At 45.0% G+C, this 26623-nt stretch overlaps 1 protein-coding gene across 2 annotated transcripts in view; it reads right to left on the reverse strand.

Moving 5' to 3' along the window:
• LOC116983311 (mitochondrial carnitine/acylcarnitine carrier protein-like) overlaps window positions 1–26070 on the reverse strand; it is a 204718-nt gene extending 178648 nt beyond the window's left edge. The window contains exons 1-8 of one of the 2 annotated variants that reach the window (XM_033037017.1): window positions 25868–26070; window positions 22401–22493; window positions 14165–14292; window positions 9929–10019; window positions 7639–7756; window positions 3949–4021; window positions 2942–3051; window positions 1119–1243 (exon numbers count right to left, since the gene is read on the reverse strand). In XM_033037017.1, the coding sequence (XP_032892908.1) occupies window positions 1119–1243; window positions 2942–3051; window positions 3949–4021; window positions 7639–7756; window positions 9929–10019; window positions 14165–14292; window positions 22401–22493; window positions 25868–25990 (861 nt within the window). In that variant the 5' untranslated portion in view covers window positions 25991–26070. The remainder of the gene's footprint in view (window positions 1–1118; window positions 1244–2941; window positions 3052–3948; window positions 4022–7638; window positions 7757–9928; window positions 10020–14164; window positions 14293–22400; window positions 22494–25867) is intronic. The other variant, XM_033037018.1, reaches the window with a different exon arrangement.
• Between the last annotated feature and the right edge of the window lie 553 nt (window positions 26071–26623).

Below are 26623 nucleotides of genomic sequence, written 5' to 3' on the forward strand. Positions count from 1 at the left end.
CACTGACTCCATCTACACTTTATGCTGTCTCAGAGAAGCAGCCAACATAATCAAGGACTTCTGGAACCTGTAGCGTTGAATGAAGTGCAGTTGGGGTCCATTGCAGGTGTGGCTGAGTGAGGCCCGAAACGTCACGCATTCCATCTCTCCAGTGATACTGCCTGTCCCGCTGAGTTACTCCAGCATTTTGTGTCTATAATCAAGGACTTGTCCTACCTTGTTCATTCCTTCTTCTCCCGGCTCCCATCCGTCGTGCACCACCAGACTTCTTCCCCTACATTAACAGGCTTCTGAATGGTCCTTCCTTAAGCTAGGCTACTGTCCGATTCACCTCTACCCCATCGGGTACATTGGACTTTGTCTATGCAATTGATGCGCTACAATGCTGAGAACTCTGTATCTTTCCCTTTGCTTTATCGATTCTACCTGAACTTGACTTGATTGTATCTCTGTATGGTGTATATCTGATCTGTTTGGATAGCAGGCAAAAAAAAAAAGCTTTTCATTGTATCTCGTACATGTGATAATCATAAACCCAAACCCATAATGACCTGAAGTACGATTCTAACAACAGCAAGGTAGGGCAATTTTCCGCTAGCAGATTTTTATTGTGACCAAAGCAAAGCAAAAGCCTGGAATAAGCTCACAATGCTGTGTAAATGTAGCGCATCCAACAGATCATAAAAGGTGCTTCACCTCACTGCCATACACCACGTGGTAATTAAAAACAATAAAACAAGATACATATTTCCCACTCTTTGATTGCCACACATTTCTCAGTTATCTAACTACATATGGTATTACAGATTCAGGGACAATTGTTTTCCCAGCTGTTATCAGGCAACTGAACCATCCTATAACCAAGCAACTGACCCACCATCTATCTCATTGGAGACCCTCAGACTATCTTTAGTCAGACTGCACTGGATTTTATCTTGCACTAAAGATTATTCCCTGTATCCTGTATCTGTACACTGTGGACGGCTTGATTGTAGTAATATAAAGTCTTTCCGCTGACTGGATAGCACGCAACAAAAAAGCTTGTCACATTACCTCGGTACACGTTACAATAAACTAAACTTCTGCCCCCATTGTAATGATATATAGTTGGTCCTCACCGCATTAGCAGGGAAAGCTCGAATCATAACAGCTGTGAAGCCTTTGTACAGGGAGCCAATGCCCTCTTCCCTGATCAGCTCACGGAGAACATCACGGAAGCCGTTGGGATACAGCCCTTCAGGAGCTAGTTTAGCAAAGTAAGGAAAATTATCCGTTAGTGGAATTAGGCTAATTGAGCAAAGAAACAAGCCATTCCGCCCAAATGGTCCACACTGTTGATTACCCATCAAATGATCTATTCTTGGACTTCCAGTACCTGCAATATAGAGAAAAACAATTTGAATGAAAATGTATGCAAAATGCTGGAGTAATTCAGCGGGTCAGGCAGCATCATGGGATAGGTGATATTTCAAGTTTGGGCCATTCTTCAGTTTGGAAAGACTGAAAAAGGGTCCCAACCTAAAACGTCACCTATCCATATAACTTCAGAGATGTTGCCTAACCGGCTAAGTTCCTCCCACACTTTGTGTCTTTTGTTGGTCGGTATAGACAGGCACAGCGATGCCGCTGCCCGAGTTTCTGCCTCACAGCGCCAAAGACCCGGGTTCGATCCTCACCTCGGGTGCTATTCGTGTAGTTTGCAAGTTCTCCCTGTGACGTGTGGGTCTGTAAATTGCCCCTAGTGTGTAAGGAGTGGATGAGAAAGTGGGATAACATAGGACAAATGTGAATGGGTTGGCATGGACTCGGTGGGCTGAAGGGTCCGTTTCTGTGCTGTATTTCTGAAACTAAAACTGTCAGTGTGTTGAAGGGGCTGTTCCAGTGCCAAACTGTTGCTTGCATTTCTCATTAATTTCAACCTGCCTACATTGGCCTGCAGAATTTTCTTTGGAGCTGAAAGAGGAAAATAAAACAACCAGAATGTCATTTATTTCTCCAGTTCTACTCCAAGCAAGGTGGTAAATCATGCACGGTTTCACAGGTCCCAGTAACCTTCCTGTGCTTTGTTCCAAAGACTGAACCTCAGAGGAGAATCCATCAGTGTCAGTGAGGTGACTGGACATTGCAAAGCTGAATCCTGCCTTCCCCTGCTGTGCACACACAAGCACTCGCTTCTCAGAGGCTGTCAGTGGATTGTGATGCAAGCGGAGGTTAATAAAACACAGAACAGTTAAGTGCAGGAATGGACCCTTCAGTCCACAATGTCTGTGACTAACAAGTTGCCAAGTTAAATTAATTTCCTCTGCCTGCGTTTATTCCATATCCATGTTCCTACCTAAAAGCCTTTTAAAAGATCCGCTGTCACCACCACCAGACCTGGCAGCGTGTTTCAGACACCCACTTCCCTCTGTATTAAAAGAAAACTTGCTTTGCACATTTCTTTTAAACTTTTCCCCTCTCACCATAAAGCTCTGCCCTCCAGTATTGGCTATTGGAATGTCTACCCTATTTATGCCTCCTAAATTTGATTTAATTTCAAACATAAGGCTGCTTCCAACACATCGCAGTGGCACAGTGACGCAGCTGGTTGAACCGCTGCCACTTTACACAAGAGATCCGCTGTCGATCCTGATCTCGAGAGGTGTCTGTGTGGAGTTTGCACGTTCTCCCTGTAACTGCGTGCGCGTTCTCCGCTTTCCTCCCACATCCCAAAGACGTGCAGGTTTGTAGGTTAATTGGCCTTTGAAAATGCTCCTAGTGTGTAGAGTGTGGATGGGAATGTGGCTAAACATAGAACAAGTACGAACAGGTGATCGATGGTTAGCATGGGCTGAAGGGCCTGTTTCCATGCTGGACCTCTGAAACTAAAACATCACCATCCACAATGACTCTTAACTCAAATCATCAAAGTGACCAGAAGTGAAGTGAAGAAGAAACTGACCTGTCTGAAATCTGGACTTGAGCACATCCGCAGGAATTGCAACTGCCCAGTTGAAGATTCCAGCCATTCCACCCGCAAACAGGATTCGGGGAATGCTAAGATCAGCCACACTGCAGCCAAGGTGAAAAACCACAGGGATTTGTGGAGTTAGAATCACTCAATTAACCTGGTACAGAAGGCCACTGCCTGGCCCGTCGTGTCCTTGTGGGCTCCACATGCTGCAATTAGATTCTTGGAACCATTCAATTTTCACACCACTGTGTTCAGGTCTTAATTCTTGCCTTTCACATAGTGCTCAGGAGGGAATTAGGCATCAGCCCCACAAACCTCTCCTTCTGTTCATATATAGCAAGTCTGTGGTAAATATCTAACAACAGTGCTGGGCAGTTTTCCAACTAGTCTTCAATTCCTTTCCAAGAATGTGGTTACAAACACTGCCAACGACAATAATATATTTTACTTCTGCGTGCCCTTCGGGGACAAAACAAAAGTATCCAATCGGCACGCCAAGAGTTCTTTTCCTGAACTAGGAATCTGGCAGGTGGGTGGCTATGTGTTTGGAATTAAGGCTTAACAGTCTGAAGGAAGGTCCTGATCAGAAACGTCACCCATCCACATTCACCAAAGATGCTTCCTGACTTGCGGAGAGCGAGGTGGGTCGGGGTGAGGGGTCTCAGAGAATGAAGGGGGACCTGGAGGTTGAGGGTGGAGGCGCCGAGAATTAAGTAAGGTGGGTGTGGGGAGGAGGTCTTCTGCCACATGCGGCAGCAGGCAGGATTGTTCGGTGAACTTTTGTAACTTTGTCGGTGGCAAAATGTGATGACAATTGTGTACTGCCTCTGTGAGGTTTGCTGTATGATTTCACACAGTTGAATGCAAAAACAAAGCATTTCACTATACCAAGGCACATGTGACAATAACGTTTCTTTGAATCATTGAGTTACTCCAGCACTACTCGGAATTCAATCGGGCCTACAATGGAAATGCAATGTGAAAGGGTTACTGACCTCTGTCCCTCGGGAGTAAGTGAAAACTTTAGCCACTCGTATGTCATGAAGTACATTCCACTCGCTGGGACATCTAATGGAACAGAAGGTTGAAAGTTAAAAGTGAGACATTTGATGCAACTGTTATTTTAACAACACCTCCCACAACATCACCCATCACCTACTCTATCTGCCTATAACTATCTTGATTGTTCGATTGAAAGATACAGTATTGAAATGTGTCCTTCAGCCCACCGAGTGCACCGACTATCGACCACTCAATTACATTTGTTCTATGTAACCCCACTTCCTCATTCACTCCCTACACACCAGGGGCAATTTACAGAGGGCCAATTAACCTACAAACCCGCACATGGGAGGGAACCGGAGCACTAAGAGGAAACGCATGCAGTCACAGGGAGGGCGTGCAAACTCCACACAGCGGGAACCAGCGGTCAGGTCAAACCTGGGTCTCTGGTGCAAAGGCAACATCTCTACCAGCTGTGCCACTTTGCCAACCTTTTGTTCAATATTAGCAACATTTTGTTACAAGCAAAATAAAAGGAGCCAGAGGAACGCAGCGAGTCAGGCAGCATCTGTGAAGAGAAAGGCAAACAACATTTCATCTCTCTGCCTTATCTCTCTCTCTCTCTGTTTCTCTCTATCTTTGTTGCTGATTATTGTGAACAGATGAGATTTTGGGTCAGGACTATTCTTCAGATCCAACTCAAAATGTCATCTGTTCATTCCATTTAGATGCTGCCTGACTCCACCACTTTATGTTTCCCCACTATTTTATGTTTTGCTTAAGGTTCCAGCATCTGCCGTCTCTTATGTTCCATTGTTCAATACTGGTATCTTCTTTGAACTTTCCACATTTTTCTTGCTTCACACGATCTGCTTTCTTCCACCCTTAAGTGATGGCAGGGATCAGCAACAAAGATGGGGTCAAGGAAAGAGCGTTCACGTCATGGTCTTGTTTTCACCAATCTTTCCACCACCACGCACAAGAAGCACAAGACAGACACCATTGTATGCAGATGCCGAGAAGTGTGGTCAGTTCTGGCTGAACAACTTCTAATCTTGTGTGTGGACTCGATAAGAAGAAGCAACAAAGATAGAGAGAGACGGAGAGAGATAAGGCAGAGAGATGAAACCTTGTTTGTTCATTCTCTCCACAGATGCTGACTGACCCACCGAGTTCCTCCAACACTTTGCATGCTTTGCTCATATTGAACAAGATTTTGCTCGTATTGGACAACAAGGCCACACAGTGGAATCGAGTAGCAAGAGAAGTTGCAAGTCTCAGTTCTTAATTTTTTTCAAATTACTTCTTGTTGAATCAACATGGTAGAACTTGTTACATTTTTTTTCTAAACGGAACCACAACATAAAAATGTTTTATTCTGCATTGTACCTTTTCCCGTAAATTGTTAATGGATTGAACCCATTCCTTCTCTCCAGAGATGCTGCATGTCCCGCTGAGTTAGTCCAGCATTTTGTGTCTATTAATGGATGGAGTGTTTGCTTCGCGAGATATATTCTGGAATCCTTTTAAGTTCAGACCAAATACCAGAAAGCAGCATGGATTGTATCATGTAACTATCACTCCAATGGAGATTGCCAAGGTAACAGCAAGCCCTACAATCTGTCTGCAAGCTAACAATGAAGCGATCTGCGTAAAACAGCAGCAACTAGCAAGAACTGATCAAAACTATAATTATTATTTCACTGACAAAAGACACAAAGTGCTGGAGTAACAGCAGGCCAGGCAGCATCTCTGGAGAATATGGATAGCTGACCTTTTGGGTTGGGACCCTTCGTCCGATTGATTTGTGTTTACCTCATCGGCCTTATCTACTGCATCTGGTGTTCCCGATGTGGGCTCCTATATATTGGCGTCACAAAGCGTAGACACGGCGGCCGTTTCGTTGAACCTTTGCGCTCGCTGCCATGGACGACTGGATCTCCCAGTCAGTAACTATTTTAACTCCCCTTCCATTCTTATACTGATCTTTCTGTCCTAGGCCTCTGGGCTTTCTGTCAGAATGAGGCCACGCACAAATTGGAGAAACACCTCATATTTCACTTGGGTAGCGGTATGAATCCCTGGCAGTTCATTCCAAGACACTAACCTTTCTATGGGTTTAAAAAATATATATTGCCTCGCACATTTCCTTTAAACTTTCCCCTCTCACGTAAAAACTGCATATGCCCTCTTGTGTTGGGCATTTCCACCTTGGGGAAATATACAATAGCGATGCTAAGTTAATTAACTTCCTCAGGACTTCCCTCAGTTTCCAAATCTCTAGAGAAAACAATCCAAGTTTGTTGAATATCTACTTACAGCCGATACTCTCTAACCCAGGCAACATCCTGGCAAATCTCTCTTGCACCGTCTCCAAAGCCTCCACATCCTTCTGTAATGGGGTGACCAGAACTGCATGCAATACTCCCAATGGGGCCCAATGGCCAAATTGAAACTATAAGGCAACTGATGGAATTACTAAAGATTCTGATGAGTTTACTGGCATATACAACAGGGTGCAATGAAATTCTTTGCTCACATGAAACTCAGAGTAAACAGTATACATGACAATGATAAATAGAACAATAAGTTCAACAACGATACAAATTCATGAAGTAACATTTGCAACAATTTCAATTTCATTGAAGGGGCATTTGGGCAACACAGCTGGTAGTGCTGCTGCCTCACATCGCCAGGGACCCGGGTTCGATCCTGACCTCGGCTGCTGTCTGTATGGAGTTTACAGGTTCTTCCAGTAACTGCATGGGTTTCCCCCGGGTGTTTCGGTTTCCTCCCACAACCCAAGGATGTGTGGGTTTGAAGGGCAATTGGCCTGTTAAAAATTGCCCCTAATATGTGGATGGGAAAGTGGGATAGCATAGAACAAGTGTGAACAGGTGCTCAATGGTGAGCATGGACTCAGTGGGCCGAAGGGCCTGTTTCCGTGCTGCATCTCTAAACATCAACATATGCCACATCCATGTGCCTAACTAAAGCCTCTTTGATGCCACAATCAAATCTGCCTCTTCCAACACCCCTGGCAGGATCAGGGTTAATTTAAGATAAAATAGTCTCAGAGTGGAAATGGTAACATCTGGATTGAGTAATAGACAAGGATAAGCTGAAGTACTTGTGAGCAGTTTTGGGCCCCATATCCAAGGAAGGATGTGCTGGTGATGAAGAGGGTCCAGAGGAAGTTTACGAGAATGATCCCAGGAATTATTGGGTTAACGTACGATGTGCGTTTGAAGGCACTGGGCCTGTACTCGCTGTAGTTTAGACGGATGAGGAGGGGAACCTCATTGAAACTTGATAGAGTGGATGTGGAGAGGATGTTTCCACGAGTGGGAGAGTCCAGGACCAGAGCTATAGCCTCAGAATAAAAGGATGTTTAGAAAGGAGATACGGTAGAATTTCTTTAGTCAGAGGGTGGTGAATCTGTGGAATTCATTGCCACAGACGGCTGTCTGGAATCAATCATCTGGAAGTCAATGGATATTTTTAAGGCAGATTGACAGATTCTTGATTAGTACATGTGTGGGGGGTTATGGGGAGAATGCAGGAGAATGGGGTTAAGAAGGAAAGATAGATCAGCCATGGATGAATGGCTGAGTAGACATGATGGGCCTAATTCTGCTTCTAGAACTTATGAACATGAAAGTAATACAAATACTCTCAGTTACCTCTCATGAGGGTGAGGGCAGTCCCCTTGTAGATGCCCCGAATGCCTGATGTCCTGTAGATTTGGCTTGCACAATCAATGGGGCCGGCATACTTGGTCGCACCAGTTGATGCTTGAATCTAACAATAGGTATATTAAAAATTGGAAATAAGGAAAACCTTAATCATCATAATCATAATTTATTAGCCAGGTATGTTTAGCAACATACGAGGAATTTGGTTTGCATACAGTCATACCAAAAAAGCAACAAGACACACAACTACATAAAAATTTGACATAAACATCCACCACAGCGGCTCCTCCCCATTCCCCACTGTGATGGAAGGCAATAAAGTCTAATCCTCTTTCCTCCTTTTCTCCCGCGGTCGGGGGAGTTCGAACCATCCAGTCAGGGCGAATGAAGCTCCCGCAGCCGGAGATGGAAGCTTCCACGATCGGGCCGGTTGAAGCTCCCGCAGCCTGGAGCTCCCGAAGTCGATCTCTAACCAGGGACCGCGAGCACCACGTTGTTAAAGTTTGCAGGCTCCTGCAGCTGGAGATTCCGAGATCGATCCCTGGCAAAGGGATCGCCAGCTCCGAGATGTTAAGTCCGCAGGCGCCCACGTTTGGAGCTCCTGAGGTCCCAGCAAGAGGCCACCAGCTCCACGAGGTTAGGCCGCAGTGTTGACGGAGATACGACATGGAAAAAGTCGCATCTCTGTTGTGGAAAGAGATTTTTTTTTAAGTTTCCCCCGCCCCCCATATAACACAAAAAACTAAAGATAAACTAAAACATACATTTTACAACAAACTCAAAACACAAAGAAGGAAAAAGACGAGGCACCCATCGATCAACGCCCCCTGGTGGTAATTAATCCAAAGCAGACAAAGGGCAAATAAGTCACAGTGGTACAAAAGGCGGCACAGTAGGAGAGTTGCTGCCTTAAAGCAACAGAGACCAGGGTTCGATCCTGAGTATGGGTGCTGTCTGTACAGAGTTTGTATGTTCACTGGGTTTTCTCCCACATCCCAAAGACGTGCAGGTATGTAGGTTAAATGGCTTCTGTAAAAATTGCCCCAAGTGTGTTGGATAGAACTAGCGTATGGGTGACCGCTGGTCGGTGTGGACTCAGTGGGCCGAAGGGCCCGTTTCCGTGCTGTATGTCTAAACTAAACTAAAAGATCCCTGCTCTGCAAGAGTTGCTAAAGGGATGTGAGAGTTGCTCTGAACAGATGGGCCCCATGTTTGATTGCTGGTTTGCACCAGGCTGCCAGACAACCGATAACAATTGTCCTTAATGTCATTAAGCCGAGGCAGCACAAGTTTGCGTGTGTTCCAACTCCTAATCTAACAGCGCACATACAAATGCATAGACGCAAAATAGCAACAACAATTGTACCAAACGACCACTGGTGCAGAGAGAACATTTCAAATTGCGCATTTCACTATTTCACCATCGTCTTAGATGGCATCTCAAGATGCAAGAATTTATTTTTGGTTGCAGCACCAGACTTAATGAAACTTAAAGAAAACACAAGGTCAAGTAATATCTGTGTGAAAGAGAAAACAGAAAGTTAATGTTTCAGGTCCTTTCAAAAGAACTGGGAGAAAGAAAGAAAACAATTTCTAGAGTCATACAGCACCTGAATAGGTCCAACTCATCCATGCCAACCAAGATACCCCATCTAAACTTTGCCCGGGTTCAATCCACTTTGCTCTTTACCTTTCCTATCCGGGTACCATCTTTTAAATGTTGTTATAGTACTTGCCTAAACTACCTCCTCTGTCAGCTTGTTCCATATACCCATCCATCACCCTCTGAGTGAAAAAGTTGTCCCTCAGATTCCTATTAAATGTTGCCCATCTCACGAGATCTTAAATTTACAGGTGGAGGTGCGGGGGCAGGGGATAGGTGAAGGAATGGAAGGACTAAGGAAATATCTCTGATTGGGCTAGGGTAGGCTGGCCTAATGCTTCTGATATTTAAGATTCAGGGATATAAAAGCAATGAAATGCAACACAAAACACAAAAAGTCTGCTGGGAATGACCAGCAGATCAGGCGTTGTCTGGGGAAAGCGTTCATTTTACAGATGGGAAATAGAGGAAATGCCCAGCATGTCAGACAGCATCTGCGGAGAGAGAGAGAGGGAGAAGCACACTTAATATTACAGTAGAACTGACAGGGTCTGATAAAGGGAACTCAAGAAGGAACGTCGCATTGCAACCAGACACTCAGAACGCTAACAATTCTAAAATAGACATTTTAGGCTTTCATCTTGGTGACCAGATGAAGAAATCCTCTAATTTTACCTGCAAAAGACACTTGATCCGTTCTCCTGGGGCCATGATCACGGTGGTGAAGACTCCAGAGAGCATCCCAGCAGCAAACAGCTGCCGGTACCTGAGCAAGACAATGCAAACAGAGAGAGTCAGTCAACCTGTCCATTTGTTTAAGAAATTACAAACAGTAAATTTCCCATGTGTTCATTGATAAAGGGAGTTTAGAAAGACATATCTAGTTCAATTTAGAGATTCAGCACATAAATGGTTCAATGCTGCTTTTATTGCCACATGCACTGAAATTAGTTTCTTACATACAGTCCAGCAGAGTATTGCTATACCCAAGCACATTCCCGATGAACAAGTGTGCAGAAATAGTCCACTGAGTCCGCATGAAAGGTGTGCCAGGTTTTGGCGCTATTTTCGAAGTCCAGTCCGCGCTCTCGTTGTTATGAGCATTGCCCGTCCCAGGCAAGCCCCAGGCTGCAGCGGGCCTCCAGTCATCGCCGCCTGAAGAAGGGTCTCGACCCGAAACGTTACCCATTCCTTCTCTCCAGAGATGCTGTCTGTCCCCCTGAGTTACTCCAGCGTTTTGTGTCTGCCATCCTTGGATGTTTTAATTGACCAGCAAACTCATGTCCCTCTCCTCTCCCGTCCATGCACTTCAGTCTACGGAGTCCACACTGACCATTGGTCACCTGTTCACACTAGTTCAATGCACAAAAAACGACAGAACTCTCGCCAAAACACCACAGGCCACCAGCCTTTGTTTCCTCAGCTACGGGATATCTCTGGACACCAATGGTACAAGGATAAGAAAGGTTTAGAGGGATATGGGCCAAATGTGAGCAAATGGGACAAGCTCAGAAGGGGTACATTTAGTTTAGTTTACTTATTGTCACGTGTACCGAGGGAAGGTGGAAAGATTTTGTTTGCATGCTATCCAGTCAGAAAAAAGACCATACATGAGTAAAATCAAGACATCCACAGATACAAATGATAAAGGGCACAACATTCAGTGCAAGATAAAACATTGGAGTCTGATGAAGTTTGATTAAAGATAGAGCAAAGATCTCAATGAGGTTGATGGGAGGTCAGGACCGCACTCCAGCTGATGAGAGGACCGTTCAGTTGCCTGATAACAGCTGGGAAGAAACTGTTCCTGAATTTGGAAGCATGCGTTTTCAAACTTCTGTACCACTCGCCTCAATTTCCCGATGAATCTATCAGTGCTTAAGATTAGCTGATAACATCATTGGATACCTGATCAAAGGATAGCTGACAACATCCTTGCAGAGGGTCTTGGCTCCCCTAAAGTTCACTGCAGTTGAATGAAACCACTGACAGACAGGTCACTGAGGGTGCAGGCTATGGGAGTGACATGTTGGAACTTAGGTAGCTGCAGCTAACAAATCCGTGCAGATTTTCGCTCAGGCAGCAAGATGTATCATGTGGGTGGGATTCAAGCATTCTTTGGAATTCAGAGTGGTTTGATCAGTGTTGGACTTTTCAAATCAAGAAAGCAACTTCTCAAGTACAGGTCCACCGCCGATTTTCCGGCAACTGGTGGTCCGGCACTTCCTTTCATCTGGACAAAATTACGAGAGCACACTTGAAATCCCGCTGGAAGTTCACCTGAAAATGTGGTGCCTAGGCCTGGACTTCCGTGCCAATCGGCTGGTCAAATCTGCCCGCTGCAGCCAAAGCTCTGGAACTCCGGCCCAGCCAAACCCATCAGATCCGTTCCCATAGCCGACTTCCATGGCAGAATTTGCCGGCCAGTATACTGGCTCCTAGGTGAACCGTTCTGGTACCTTTGGACTCCTGTCGGAGACTATGACCTCTGTTGGTCCGGCAAAATGGATAATCCACAGAGGTTTGGGAACCAAAGGTGCCAGAAAATCGGTGGTGGACCTGTATATCATTCTTGCGTAAAACATGACTAGATCCTAAGACTGTCAATGAATACGTTTAACACACTGTCATTGTACACAGTAACTTGCAAAAAAAAATTATTCCCAAACCAGTACTCCAGCAAGAAATGAATACCTTGAAAAAGGAATGTGAAGAGACGGGTTTAGAGAGCAGCAGAGTGGTCGCAAGATAGTGGGAGCCAGAGACAGGGGATTGGAGGAAGGTGAGGCGAGGAAAGGATGTTAAACAGTGGAAGAAATGAGACAAAGACAGAATAAAATGTCTTGCTTACGATGGAATGTCAGAAATAATTTAAATACCCAAGTGGCTGCAAATCACCATTTAGGTATAGCATTTTTTTGTGTGTAGGAGGTTAGGATGGCGTGATTTGTACCACTGAGACCTTGCTTTGTTATCCAGTTGTTAATTTGGGCCACAGATGCCGTCAGTCCACTGTTGCTTAGCAATGCTTTGGAACGGTAAGCCTTGCAAGGAAAACATTGGCGCGAGATATGCACAAAACATGACGAGCAAACAGACAGACACTTATCCCTTACTGAAAGCCCATTCGGAGTGAATCAGAACCAGTATGGGTCATTATGTGCACGTCCAGTCGAGAAAGTCTTCAACCATTCTCTTATTTTAAACAATCAAATAATTACTTGACCGCTTGCCTACGACTGTCAAAGTCCAGGAACAGATAAGAGTTCAACAAATCAGAGCAGACAAAGCATTTATGGGGGAGGGGGAAGATTTACATAGATTCAATCTAAAACATTTTTGATTTATTACCTCTGGCACCCTCCCACTTTTACAGTTGTTTATCATTTGAGGCGATTTGATGTGTCGCAACACCAAAGACATGAAGGCGACAAGCCCCACTGTGTATTAAAGGTCCAGTCAGTTAGGCTGGTGTGAAAAATAGCCCCTTAATAAGCAAACGTCCTGTGTCTATTTCATTGGAAGGTCTAAAAGCTTGGAGCCATGTCCAACAACACTGAAACCCACCAATAGATGCTTTTCAACTCATAATTCCCATCAAAAACAATGATTTTTGTTGAAGTACTTTCGCAACCATTGCTTGACCTATAACAACTGATCTTAATGTCCACTCTTTACACGAGAGGCTCTTCCAAAGACAGGGGAAGAAATCTCAAGAAACTGAAACCTATGCTCAGCAGAACATGGAACCATCAACACAGGAACAGGCCCACCGGCCCACAATGTCCGCACTGAACATGAAGCGAAGATAACTGCCTGCGTGCGATCCACATTCATCCATCTCTGCATTTCCATGTGTATATCTAAAAGCTTCTTAAACGCCACTGTCCCATCTGCCTCTATCCCGACTCCTGGCAGCACTTTCCAGGCACTCACCACCCTCAATGTAATAAAACCTACCCCGCACATCTCCTTTAAATTTTGCCCCTCTCACCATCAAGCTTTGCCTTCTAGTATTTGACATGGTCCTCCAATAATAGCTCCCCACTAGAGATAATATCTTGCAGGACCAGAGGCCAAGAGCACAGGATCAAGGCAAAGGCAAATAATACAGGTTCAGGAACAGCTTCTTCCAAACAACCATCTGGGTATCGAATATTTCAAAATTTTAATTTATCTGTTTCAGTACATATGTCAATGAAACACCTAACACTTGACTTCCGCTTGCATGGTTTAAAGCATTTTTAGTTTCCTTTAGAGTTTAATTTTGCCCATTTCTGTTACTTTAATGGTTGGACAGGTACACAGATAAGAAAGGTTAAGTGGGGCAATGTAAAAACAAGGAACTGTAGATGCTGATTTACACAAAAGGACACCAAGTCCTGGAGTAACTCAGCAGGTCAGGCATCAATAGAGAACATGGACAGGTGACGTTTCAGGTCTGAATAAGGGTCCCTACCCGAAATGTCACCTATCCATGTTCTCCAGTTTGCTGCCTGACCCGTTGAGTTACTCATGCACTTTGTGTCCTTTAGCGTTTCGAGGGATATGAGCCAAACACAGGCAGGAGAGACTAGCGTAGATGGGCCATCTTGGTTGGCATGGGCAAGTTGGGTCCAAGGGCCCATTTCCACGCTGTACTATTAATTTCACAAATGGGATTAGTGTAGATGGGCATCATGGTCAGCGTGGATGAGATGGAGGAAGGAACTGCAGATGCTGGTTTAAACGAAGATATGGACACAATATGCTGGAGTAACTCAGCGGGACAGACAGCATCTCAGGATAGAAGGAATTGGTAACATTTCAGGTCGAGACCCTTCCACAGACTGAAAGGGCCTGTTTCTGTGCTATACGATTCTGTGAAGGCAATTTAAAACAAAATACGCCCTGCTCTGAAAACATACTCACGTGAGGATGTCATTAGGATGCTTCTGCTGCAGTTTCTTGCCCAAGCCAAAGCCAAAGAAGCAGACAGCAAACATTGGCGCTACACCAATAATGGGGGTAGCCATTCCCTTGTATAACCCTTTCACACCCTGAAAGAAAACACAAGAGCACATAGTTCACACACTGCTGCAACTTCATCTGAAGTTTAAGGTCACTCAAGATAATTGCGACTATAATTCCAATTGAGGATTCACATAGTTGTCTACAGACATTTCTCACAAGGGCAACATGATTTTGGTCACAATTTGATATCAGGATTCAATACGGGTATTGAATTGAATTGAATTGAATACCTTTATTGTCATTCAGACCTTATGGTCTGAACGAAATTAATGACATCACTATTTTATCATGGAAACGGCGGCTGCAAAGAGCTTGCTATAACGATGTAACTGCAGGACCTCGTGAGTTGCGTACATTGTGAAGTGAGCTCAGACATCGTTTGATTACCACCGCGCACGGAAAATTATATTCGCCAACTTTGCCTAAAATTGAAACATTTGGAAATTAGTGCTAAGACTGGATGGGTTTCTTTTAACTGGTTAAAATTAGGTTAAGTTCATCAAGACTTGGTCAATATCCACCCAAATGCAAACTCTCAATTACCCCATACAGGAATTTCAGTTGAAGATTTAGTTTAGAGACAGAGCACAGAAACAGCACCTTCGGCGCACCGAGTCCACGGCAACCATTCATCACCCGTTCATAATAGTTGTATGTTTATCTCACTTTCTTATCCTTTCCCTACACATAAGGGGCAATTTTTTTTTTTTTTTTACAGAGGCCAATTAACCTACAAATCTGCACATCTTTGGGATGTGAAAGGAAACCGAAGCACCCCGATGAGACAGGGTGGAGGTGCAAACTCCACACAGACAGCACCCAAGGCACGGTGAGGCAACAGCTCTACCAGCTACACCACTCTGCCGCCCAGTTTGTCACATACAATGGAGACACAAGGAACTGCAGATCCTAGAATTTTGAGCAAAACACAAAGTGCTGGCGTAACTCAATGGGTCAGGCAGCATCTGTGGAAAGAATGGACGGCAACTTTTCGGGTCAGGATCCTTCATTCCCTCCACTTCTTGCAGAGACAGCTCCCTCCACAGATCCTTCCCACATGAACCACGCCTGCCCCAGGTATTTTCTTCGGCAACCATAGGAGATGTTAACACCTGTCTCTATATACCGTCGCTCACATTAATCCAAGGACCCGAGTGGTCCTTGGATTAACCCTTCCAGATGAGACAGAGGTTCACTTACACCTCCTCTAACCCCATCCATGGCATTCAGTATTTACAATGTGGGCTGCTTTACATTGGCAAGACCAAGTATAGACGAGGTGACCGATTCGCAAAAAGTTATGCTCAGTACGCCAAGGCCTGCTGTGCCTCCCGGTTTCTAACCACTTTAACTCCCCTTCCAATACCAACCTTTCTGTCCTGGGCCTCCTCCAATGCCCAAGTGCGACCTCACCCAAACTGAAGAAACAGCACTTCATATTCCACTTGCATAACTTACAACCCAACAGCATGAACATTGCATTCTCCAATTTGAAGTGAGTAACCTGCAAAATGTCCCCATTTCCTCGCACACTTTTTTTCGCCTTCTCTTCCTTGTGCCCCACCTGGATGTGAAACCCATTTCTCCCTTTCACCCGTCGCTTTCCAACTACTTTTCAGGCCACTCCTTATCTCACACTTTTTGCCTTTTCATCTCTGGTCTTTGTCCAACCAGCTATCAATCACCCCCCACATTCACTCATCAGCATTCACCTATCACTTCCCACCCCCATCTCTCATCCAGCTTACTCCCCACTACTACAATCAGTCGCCTATCCATGTTCTCCAGAAATGCTGCCTGACTCGCTGAGTTACCGAAGCACTTTGTGTCTTTCCTTTAACTATGAAACATTAACTGTCACCTTCCACAGGTGCTGCCTGACCTGCTGAGTGCTCCCAGGAACATGTAAACAAGTCTTTTTTTAATATAAACTAGTACATATAATGCTGTAAGCTAGCATTACGCAGTCCAATCAATATTATTTTGATCAAGAACTAGAGAAACACTTAAAAGATACCTTAAAAATTGACAAGAAGAAAAGGATTTAAACATTACAAGTGGAAAAAAACTGTTACCATGTAACCTCCCTGCAGCAATCAGACATTGTTTTGTCTTGAGGGCAGAATCTGTCAATTTCACTGCGGGAGGTCATTGAAATTGACAAGAAATTACTTCTTAGCAACACTTGTACAGCTATACTCTGTTAAAAAATGTAACATACAACACTCAGTAACAAAAATAAAAGTACTGCCATTTAAAAGTATTGCCATTTATTTTTGAAAGTCACGTGGGGTAAACTAATTTGGATTACGCCTGTTTGAAATGCTCTGGACCCGAAGCTCCCCCCCCCCCCCCCCCCAATCCTCATTGACACAATTGCCTTTTCTATAACACCAGCTTTCTTAGGAACGCAACAATCGTGTTGCAGCAGAACTACCTGTACTGTACGAGTTGATTGTTTGTATAACCTGATGTGAATGACAGATAATTTGATACAAGGTAAATAGTAGCCTTGGAGCACACGAACTGTGGAAAAGTTTCGAGGGACAGCTTTAATGAAGGGTATTTATAGTAATATTGGTTGGCTAACACCCAAGACCAAGAGGATTCTGTACAGCATGAATTGAGGTGCACCGTAACGGAAGAATCAGAGATAATGGTGATTGAGCTTGTCGTGATTGATTGACGAAAAGATCCTGATAGTTAATTTTATTATTGTCATGTGTACCGAGGTACAGTGAAATGCTTTTTTATTATGTGCTATCCAGTCAGCGAAAAGACTATACATGATCACAATCAAGCCATCCACAGTGTACAGATACAGGATAAAGGGTATAACGTCTAAAGAAGGTGAAGTCCAGTTAGGTCCGATTAAACATTGTCCGAGGGCCCCCAACGAGGTAGATGGTAGTTTAGGACTGCTCTCTAGTTGGTGATAGGATGGTTCAGTTTCCTGATAACCAGCTGGATGAAACTGTCTCTGAATCTGGAGGTGTGCGGTTTCAAACTTCTGTACCTCTTGTCTGATGGGAGAGGGGAGAGGAGGGTGATCGGGGTTAGACTGATCCTTGATTATGCTTGTGGCCGTGATGCGGCAGCAAGGTGTAGATTGAGTCAATGGAAGGGAGGTTGGTTGGTACAGATACAGCACGGAAATAGGCCCTTGGGCCCACCAAGCAGGAGAGGATGTTGAAAAGGTTATAATAATCTTAGACACAAAATGCTAGAGTAACAGGCAACATCTGTGGAGAGAAGGAATGGGTGATGTTTCGGTGACAGGAGGCTCGACCCAAAACTTCACCCATTCCTTCCGGAGATGCTTCCTGTCCCTCCGAGTTATTCCAGCATTTTGTGTCTGTCTTTGGGGTAAACCAGCGTCTGCAGTGCCTTTCTACACACTTCACAAAATATTATCTGGTTTAAAGGGCTTGGAGAGTTTAATTTAGTTTAGAGATATAGCATTGTAACAGGCCCATCGGCCCACCACACTGACTATCGATCACCCATTCGCACTCGTTCAATATTATCCCACTTTCCTCATCCACTCCTTTCAAACTAGGGGCAATTTCCAGGGAGACAATTAACCCACAAACCAGCTCGTTGGGACGTGGGAGGCAACTAAAGCACCCGGAGGAATCCCACAGGATCATAGGGAGAACGTGCAAACTCCATACAGACAGCACAAGAGGTCAGGATCAAAACCGGGTCTCTAGCGCTATGAGGCAGCAGCTCCCGCTGTGCAACTGTGCTCCCCAGTGGGTTGAAACCTCGAGCCACAAGTTCCAAGTGGCCGATACTTCCTCACAGGTTTTTCACTGTCCAATGACAATCAAGACTGGCCAGTTTTTCCATCACTAATAGTCTTCCACCTTTTTCCTGTTTTCAAAATCTGTCCCCGATCACATTTCTCGATAAAGCTGTGCTAACTCTGTTCTTGAGCTCCAGGGACTCAGCAGAATGTGTCATTCGCAGTTTAACCTCTCACCCACATTGCAGCTCGTTCACGTTTACTTGCGCAAGACAGGCAGCACTCGCGCTTTAATGAAAACAAAATCTTTGTCGTTCAGCACTCACTAATTTGAAAATAACTACCGATATAACCAAGGCCCCCTTCTCACGATCAGCAGGAAACTCACCCCTCCTCCCCAACTTCCACCAACCCCACTGCAACTGGCACTGCTGCCAAGGGAGCAACTTTTTTTCCCTCAGACCTTGGCACGAAGTGCAAACTAAACAGAACTTTCATGGAGAATTACGGCTCACCTAACCTTCAGCTTGGGATCAAGATTCCTGGCTCTCAGCATTTCAAAGTTAAAGTGCAAGAATCAGCTCTGCAAACATTCAGTGTTTGGATCTATAGTTCAAAAGCTGGGAGAGCTGGCAATAAACACACCCAAAGAAGAATTGCACCCATTGGGACTCATTTTCAATGGGTAAAGAAACACTGTACAGGAGACTGTCATTTTAATTATTGTTTTTGGGACACGGTCAACATAAGCAAAGCTGATTTTACTATCCGTCCTGTGGCTTGAGGGAATTAATTTCCATCACTTTTGTTTTCAAAATTTCTGTATTTAGTTTTTGTTTCCCATTTTCAACAGTAATTAGATTCAGAGTTCCACAGCATTGAAACGGACCCTTTGGCCCACCACATCCCTGCCAACCATCATACGGGATCATGCTAATTGATCTGGATCACATGCAGGCAGAGGTTAGTTTAATTTGGCATCATGGAAATTGTGGGCCTGAAGAGCTGCTCCTGTTCTATGTTTCATGCAATCCCACTTGCCTGCAATAATTCCACATCCCTCTAAACCCTGCTCATTCACGTACCTACTCAGATGCCTCCAAATTGTTGCCACTGTTTCTACCTCCACTACCTCCTCTGGCAGCTCATTCCAGAAACCAATTAGTTAAGGGCCTGCCCCACTTGCACGACATTTTCGGTGTCGGCCTGAAAAGAGGTTGTCGTGGCGTGGTCGGGGCGTGATGCGGGGTGAAGCATGTAGTGACGCGCGGTGTCTCCCCATCGCCCCTGGATTTTGGAATGTTCAAAATCTTCAGGCGACATCTGGGTGTCTTATCATGTCGTGCGCCCTATCACACGCTGACGTATGCTGTCCTGCGGGTGACAGCCGGTGACGCAGATATATAAAGCGCCGACTTATCCATTAAAAATGCATTGGTCCTTAGATTTATTGTAGATAAATTCATTTCCAAAGTGATTATTATACTTCGGTGTAACCTTCCTTTGTTGTGAAGGCGGGTGACGTGGAGTGTCGTAGCTTGACGTGACGGTGACACGGAGTGTCATACAACTTGACGGTTTTTAGGGAGCCAGTCACTGATGTTGGCAGTCCCTTTAGTGCGAAACATTTAACTCTCAGATCCCTTTTAAACCTCCTCCCTCTCACCTTACACCTATGCTCTCATTTAGACACAATTACCATGGGAAACAGATGCTGGTTATCTACCCTGTCTCTGCCTCTTTATTTACTTATTTTACACTTTTCAGCTCCTTTACTTCATGGAGAACTGGCACAGCCTATCCATCTAAATAGGGCAGCATAGTGTCACGGCTGCTGGAGCTGTTGTCTCCCAGTGCGAAACCCTGGTTCGATCCTATTCAGTATCAGTGTTTCGTATTCAGTATTTACTTTAATGTCATTTCACTGAGTACTTACATACACAGAAGAAACAAAAAATTGTTTCTCATCAGTTCCTGTCAGTGCAGTTAATAAAAGCAGAATAAATACATACGACTTTAAAATTAACATATCTAAAATAGACCTAAAAATTGAACTAAAAACAGACATTCAGACCGAACAGTGGCTTTGCCTTGACAGGTGTCTAGCTGTCAAAGTATGGGCGAGGTTAGATGTGTTTTGATGTATGATGTATGGGGAGGGGACACAGTCCGTTAACCAGTTTTATTGCCTGTGGGAAGAAGCTGTGTATCATCCTGCTGGTTCTGCAGCTGATGCTCCTGTACCTCTTCCCAGATGGCAGAATGGAGACGATGTGGTGTGATGGGTGATAAGGGTCCTTAATATTTGATCCTGACCTCGAGTGCAGTCTGTACGGAGTTTGCACGTTCTCGCTGTGACCGCATGGGCTGCCTCTGGGTGTTTCGGTTTCCTCTCACATCGCAAAGACATACAAGTTTGCAGGTTAACTTGTCTTGAATTTGAATGATGACAGTTAAATTCCATCTGCAATTCACCTTGACCTGTATCACATTGCGAGATAATCTTCAGTGTTCACCACACCCGCAAACTTTGGTCATCTGCAAATTTATCAACCCGGCCACCTCCATTCTAATCCAAATTGTTAATACATGTGACAAACAAGCACTAATCCCGACAGCACACCACTGGTCGCAAGCCTCAAATCGGAACAACAAGCCACCACCAATTGCTTCCTCCAACACCAAGCCTGATTTGTATCCAATTTGCTAACTAACCCTCGTCAACATCATGTTATAGAGTCATACAGCATGCAATCAGGCCTCTTGGCCCAACCTGCCGATCAATATGCTCCATCTACGCTAATCCCACCTTCCTGCCTTTGGCCCATATCTCTCTAAATGTTTCCTATCCACATACTTGTCCAAATGTCTTTTACCTGCCTCAACTACCTCCTCGAGTAGCTCATTCTATATACTCACCATCATCTGAATGCAAAAGTTGCCCCACATGTTCCTATTCAATCTTTCAACGCTCACCTTAAACCTCAGCTCAATTCCCCTACTCTGGATAAAAGATTCTGTGCATTCACCCTGTCTATTCCACTAATGATTTTATACATCCCCATTAGATCAACTCTCAGCCTCCTGTGTTGCAAGGAATTAAGTCCTGGACTGCCCAACATCTCCCTATAGCTCATTCTTTTACGAAGGAGATGAGGAGAAATTTCCTTAGTCAGAGGGTGGTGAATCTGTGGAATTCTTTGCCACAGAAGGCTGTGGAGGCCAAGTCAGTGGATATTTTTAAAGCAGAGATAGATAGATTCTTGATTAGTAAAGGTGTCCGAGGTTATGGGGAGAAGGCAGGAGAATGGGGTTGAGAGGGAAAGATATATCAGCCATGATTGAATGGCCGAGTATACTTGATGGGCCGAATGGCCCAATTCTACTCCTATCCCTTATGACATTCCATCAAGTCTTGGCGACATCCTCGTTAATCTCTGCACTCTTTCCACCTTATTGACATCCTTCATTTAGCAGGGCGACCAAAAATGAACATAATTCTTCAAATGCGGCTTCACCAACGTGTTGTACAACTGCAACATAACATCCCCACTTTTCAAGAGTGTCTCCCCTACCCATTCCTCAGCCCACATCCTGCTGATCAAGATCCTTCTGTAATTTTTGATAACCATCTCCATCATCTACGATACCACCCTTAAGTGTCATCCGCAATCTTACTAATCGTGCCTTGAACCTCATCCAAATCATTGATACAAACCACAAACAGCAATGGGCCCAGCACTGATCTCTGAGACACTGGCCTCCAGTCTGAAAAACAACCTTCCACCAACACACTTTGTTTCCTTCCTTGAAGCCAATTCTCCATCCAGTCGGCTAACTCTCCCTGGATCCCATGCAACCTAACCCTCCAGAGCAGCCTACCATGCAGAATCATTTTATCATTGAAACATCATTCTTATCTTCCACCATTTCAGACATGGGCTGGCGATGCCGGGATCCCGAACATGAATATGAAGAACTGCTTCTTTCTGTTCTATCCTACCATCCCCACTCTCTCAACGTCTGTAAAACTTGCCATAGCTCGAATGAAAAATGACCAACCCAGAGCATTAACAGCAATAAAAATGAACTACAGATGCTGGTTCATACCAAAGACAGACACAAAATGCTGGAGGAACTCAGTGGGTTAGGCAGCATCTCTGGAGAAAATGTACAGTTGACTTTTCGGGTCGGGTCCCTTCTTCAGACAGTCCAATCAGAAACATTACCTCTCCAGTTTCTCCAGAGTTATTCCAGCATTTTGTGTCTACATTTGAGAGCATTAACAGCTCTTTAGTTCCCTGATGCCGCCTGACCTGAGAGTTACTCCCAATGCTTTCTGTTTTTATTTGTGTATTTGTCTTTGCAAGAAACACAACACATTACCTCTCCAACCAGGGTCTTGCGGAAACAGTCAAAGGTGCCTGTGAATTTGGGAGATTGGCCAGGCAAGGGTTTCGGCTGCGTCTGTAACCGCACCTGAACAACAATGGGAATGAGAAATGAGAAAGGAATAAGTGGAAACAAGCAATTCATAATGTTTGGGACATAAGTGCCCTCCATAATGTTTGAGACAAAGACCCATCATTTATTTATTTGCCTCTGTACTCCACAATTTGAGATATGTAATAGAAAAAAAAATCACATGTGGTTAAAGTGCACATTGTCAGATCTTGTTAAAGGGTATTTTACACATTTTGGTTTCACCATGTAAAAATTACAGCTGTGTTTATACATAGTTCCCCCCATTTCAGGGCACCATAATATTTGGGACACATGGCTTCACAGGTGTTGTGCTGGCACCATTTGGTCAGTCGGTCGATCTCACTTCTATACTCTGACAATACTCTATACTCTGTGTATACACTTCACGGGTGTTTGTAATTGCTCAGGTGGGTTTAAATGTATAATACAGGTATAAGAGAGCTCTTAGCTCCAGTCTTTCCATCACCTTTGGAAACTTTTATTGTTGTTTATCAACATGAGGACCAAAGTTGTGCCAATGAAAGTCAAAGAAGCCATTATGAAACTGAGAAACAAGAATAAAACTGTTAGAGACATCAGCCAAATCTTCGGCTTACCAAAATCAACTGTTTGGAACATCATTAAGAAGAAAGAGAGCACTGGTGAGCTTACTAATCGGAAAGTGACTGGCAGGCCAAGGAAGACCTCCACAGCTGAAGACAGAAGAATTCTCTTTATAGTAAAGAAAAATTCCCAAACACCTGTCCAGCAGATCAGAAACATTCTTCAGGAGTCAGGTGTGGATTTGTCAATGACCACTGTCCGCAGAAGACTTCATGAACAGAAATACGGAGGCCACACTGCAAGATGCAAACCACTGATTAGCCGTAAAAATAGGATGGCCAGGTTTGTTTGCCAAGAAGTACTTAAAATAGCAACCACAGTTTTGGAAAAAGGTCTTGTGGACAGATGAGACGAAGATTAACTTATATCAGAGTGATGGCAAGAGCAAAGTATGCAGGAGAGAAGGATCCAAAGCATACCACCTCATCTGTGAAACACAGTGGTGGGGTGTTCTGGCCTGGGCATGTATGGCTGCTGAAGGTACTGGCTCACTTATCTTCATTGATGATACAACTGTTGATGGCAGTAGCATAATTAATTCTGAAGTGTATAGACAGAGTATAGAGTATTGTCAGAGTATAGAAGTGAGATCGGCCGACTGACCAAATGGTGCCAGCACAATAACCTGGCCCTCAACACCAGCAAAACCAAGGAACTGATTGTGGACTTGGGAAGGGGTAGGATGGGGACCCACAGTCCCGTTTATATCAACGGGTCGATGGTGGAGAGGGTCAAGAGCTTCAAATTCCTGGGCTTGCATATTTCTGAAGATCTCTCCTGGTCCGAGAACACTGATGCAATTAATTAAGAAACCACATCAGCAACTCTACTTCCTGAGAAGGTTATGGAGAGTCGGTATGTCAAGGAGAGCGCTCTCTAACTTCTACAGGTGCACAGTAGAAAGCATGCTGACCGGTTGCATCGTGGCTTGGTTCGGCAACTTGAGCGTCCAGGAGCGAAAAAGACTACAAAAAGTAGTAAACACTGCCCAGTCCATCATCGGCACTGACCTCCCTACCATCGAGGGGATCTATCACAGTCGCTGCCTCTAAAAGGCTGGCAGTATCATAAAGGACCCACACCATCCTGGCCACACACTCATCTCCCTGCTACCTTCAGGTAGAAGGTACAGGAGCCTGAAGACTGCAACATCCAGGTTCAGAAATAGCTACTTCCCCACAGCCATCAGGCTATTAAACTCAACTGAAACAAATCTCTGAACATTAATAGACCATTATCTGTTTATTTGCACTTTATCTGCTATTTATTGATGTGTGTATATATTTATATAATGGTATATGGACTCACTGATATGTTCTGTATTCATGCCTACTATATTCTGTTGTGCTGAAGCAAAGCAAGAATTTCATTGTCCTATCTGGGACACATGACAATAAACTCTCTTGACTTGACTTCCTATCTGCTCAAGTTCAAATAAACGCCTCAAAACATTGGCCGGCGGTTCATTCTGCAGCAAGACAATGATCCCAACCATACTGCAAAAGCAACAAAGGAGTTTTTCAAAGCTAAAAAATTGTCAATTCTTGAGTGGCCAAGTCAATCACCCGATCTGAACCTAGTTGAGCATGCCTTTTATATGCTGAAGAGAAAACTGAAGGGCACTAGACCCCAAAACAAGCATACGCTAAAGATGGCTGCAATACAGGTCTGGCAGAACATCACCAGAGAAGACACCCAGCAACTGGTGATGTCCATGAATCGCAGACTTCAAGCAGTCATTGCATGCAAAGGATATGCAACAAAATACTAAACATGACTACTTTCATTTACATAACATTGCTGTGTCCCAAACATTATGGTGCCATGAAATGGGGGGACTATGTATAAAGCTGAAATTTCTACATGATGAAACCAAAATGTATAAAAGTGGCCTTTATAAAATCTAACAATATGCACTTTAACCACATGTGATTTTTTTCTATTCCAAATCTCAAATCGTGGAGTACAGAAGCAAATAAATAAATGATGGGTCTTTGTCCCAAACATTATGGAGGGCACTGTATAGCTGCTTGCTTACAAAGAAGAATATAAAGTGCTGGAATAACAGTGGCATCTCTGGAGAACATGAATAGGAGATGTTTCGTGTCAGGGCTCTTCTTCAGGCTGATTGAAATCTGAAGGCAATGAGTCTGAAGTAGGATCCCGAGCGAAAACATCACCTATTCATATTCTCCAGAGATGTTGCCTGACCTGCTGAGTTACTCCAGTACTTTGCATCCTTCTTTGGAAGGAATTTGGCGAACTCGGGGAAAGGGGGTGTTTAGTGGGGGACAGGGGGAGGGGGGAGTTGAACGGGGTACACGGGGAGGGGGGAGTTGAACGGGGTACACGGGGAGGGGGGAGTTGAACGGGGTACACGGGGAGTTGAACGGGGTACACGGGGAGGGAGGGGGTTGAGTGGGGAACACGGGGGGGGGGGGGAGTGGGGGATACGGGAGGGGGGGTGAGTGAGGGATACGGGAGGGGGGGCGAGTGGGGGATACGGGAGGGGGGGTGAGTGGGGGATACGGGGGAGGAGGTAAGTGCGAGGGAGGGGAAGGGGTTGAGGAAAACAGGACAGGGAGACTGGGGTACAAGGGGGGGAAGGGGAACGTAGGGGACGCCAGGAGGGAGAGGATAGTGGGGGGCACCGGGAGGAAGGGGGTGAGAGCCATGGCTAAAGGAATGGGCTGAGTAGAGGACACGGGGAGTGTCAGAGGGGAGAAGTGTCGGGGAGAGTGGAATGTCCCCGCCAGCGGACTCACTTTGATGGTGTCTAGCGGGTGTCCGGCGAACACTAGGCACACGCCGCCGAAACCGCCAGCGAAGAAGTTTTTGATGGGGTTGACGGCCTGTGGCCGGGGCCCGGGCTTGTCCTGCGCCGACATGGTGGGTGAACGGGCTGACGGAGCCGACCTTAGTGCCTCGGGCGGCGGACACCTCTCACTGCAACACCCGCCGCCACGTCACGCTACGTCAACCCACGTCCCTCCTCCAATACCTCCCCCGACCAGCGGCAGCCGCCCCTCGGCTCACTATTTCACATTTTAAGATCTTTTAGACTCATGGAGTCTTATAACGTGGAAACAGGCCCTTTGGACCAACTTGCCCACCCCGAACAACACGCCCCATCTACACTAGTCCAATCTGCCTGCGTTTGACCCATATCCTTCTAATCCGGTCCTATCCATGTACCTGTCTTGATGTTTAGGAAATAGTCCCTGCCTCAACTACTTCCTCCAGCAGCTCATTCCATATACCCACCACCCGTTGCCCCTCCATTTCCCCCTCCCTCACCTTAACCCTTTGTCCTCAAGTTCTTGGTTCCCCTACTCTGGACAAGATAATCTGTGCGTTTAGACAATTATTATTCCTCTCATGATTTTGTACACCTCTATAAGATCACCCCTCAATCCTCTTGCAAGGAATAGAGTCCTAGCCTGCTCAACCGCTCCCTCTAGCAAAAGCCATTGAGTCCTGGCACCATCCTCGTAAATCTTCGCACCCTTTCCAGCTTTAAA

The sequence above is a fragment of the Amblyraja radiata genome, chromosome 18 (assembly GCF_010909765.2).
Source record: "Amblyraja radiata isolate CabotCenter1 chromosome 18, sAmbRad1.1.pri, whole genome shotgun sequence".
Classification (NCBI taxonomy): Eukaryota; Metazoa; Chordata; class Chondrichthyes; order Rajiformes; family Rajidae; genus Amblyraja; species Amblyraja radiata.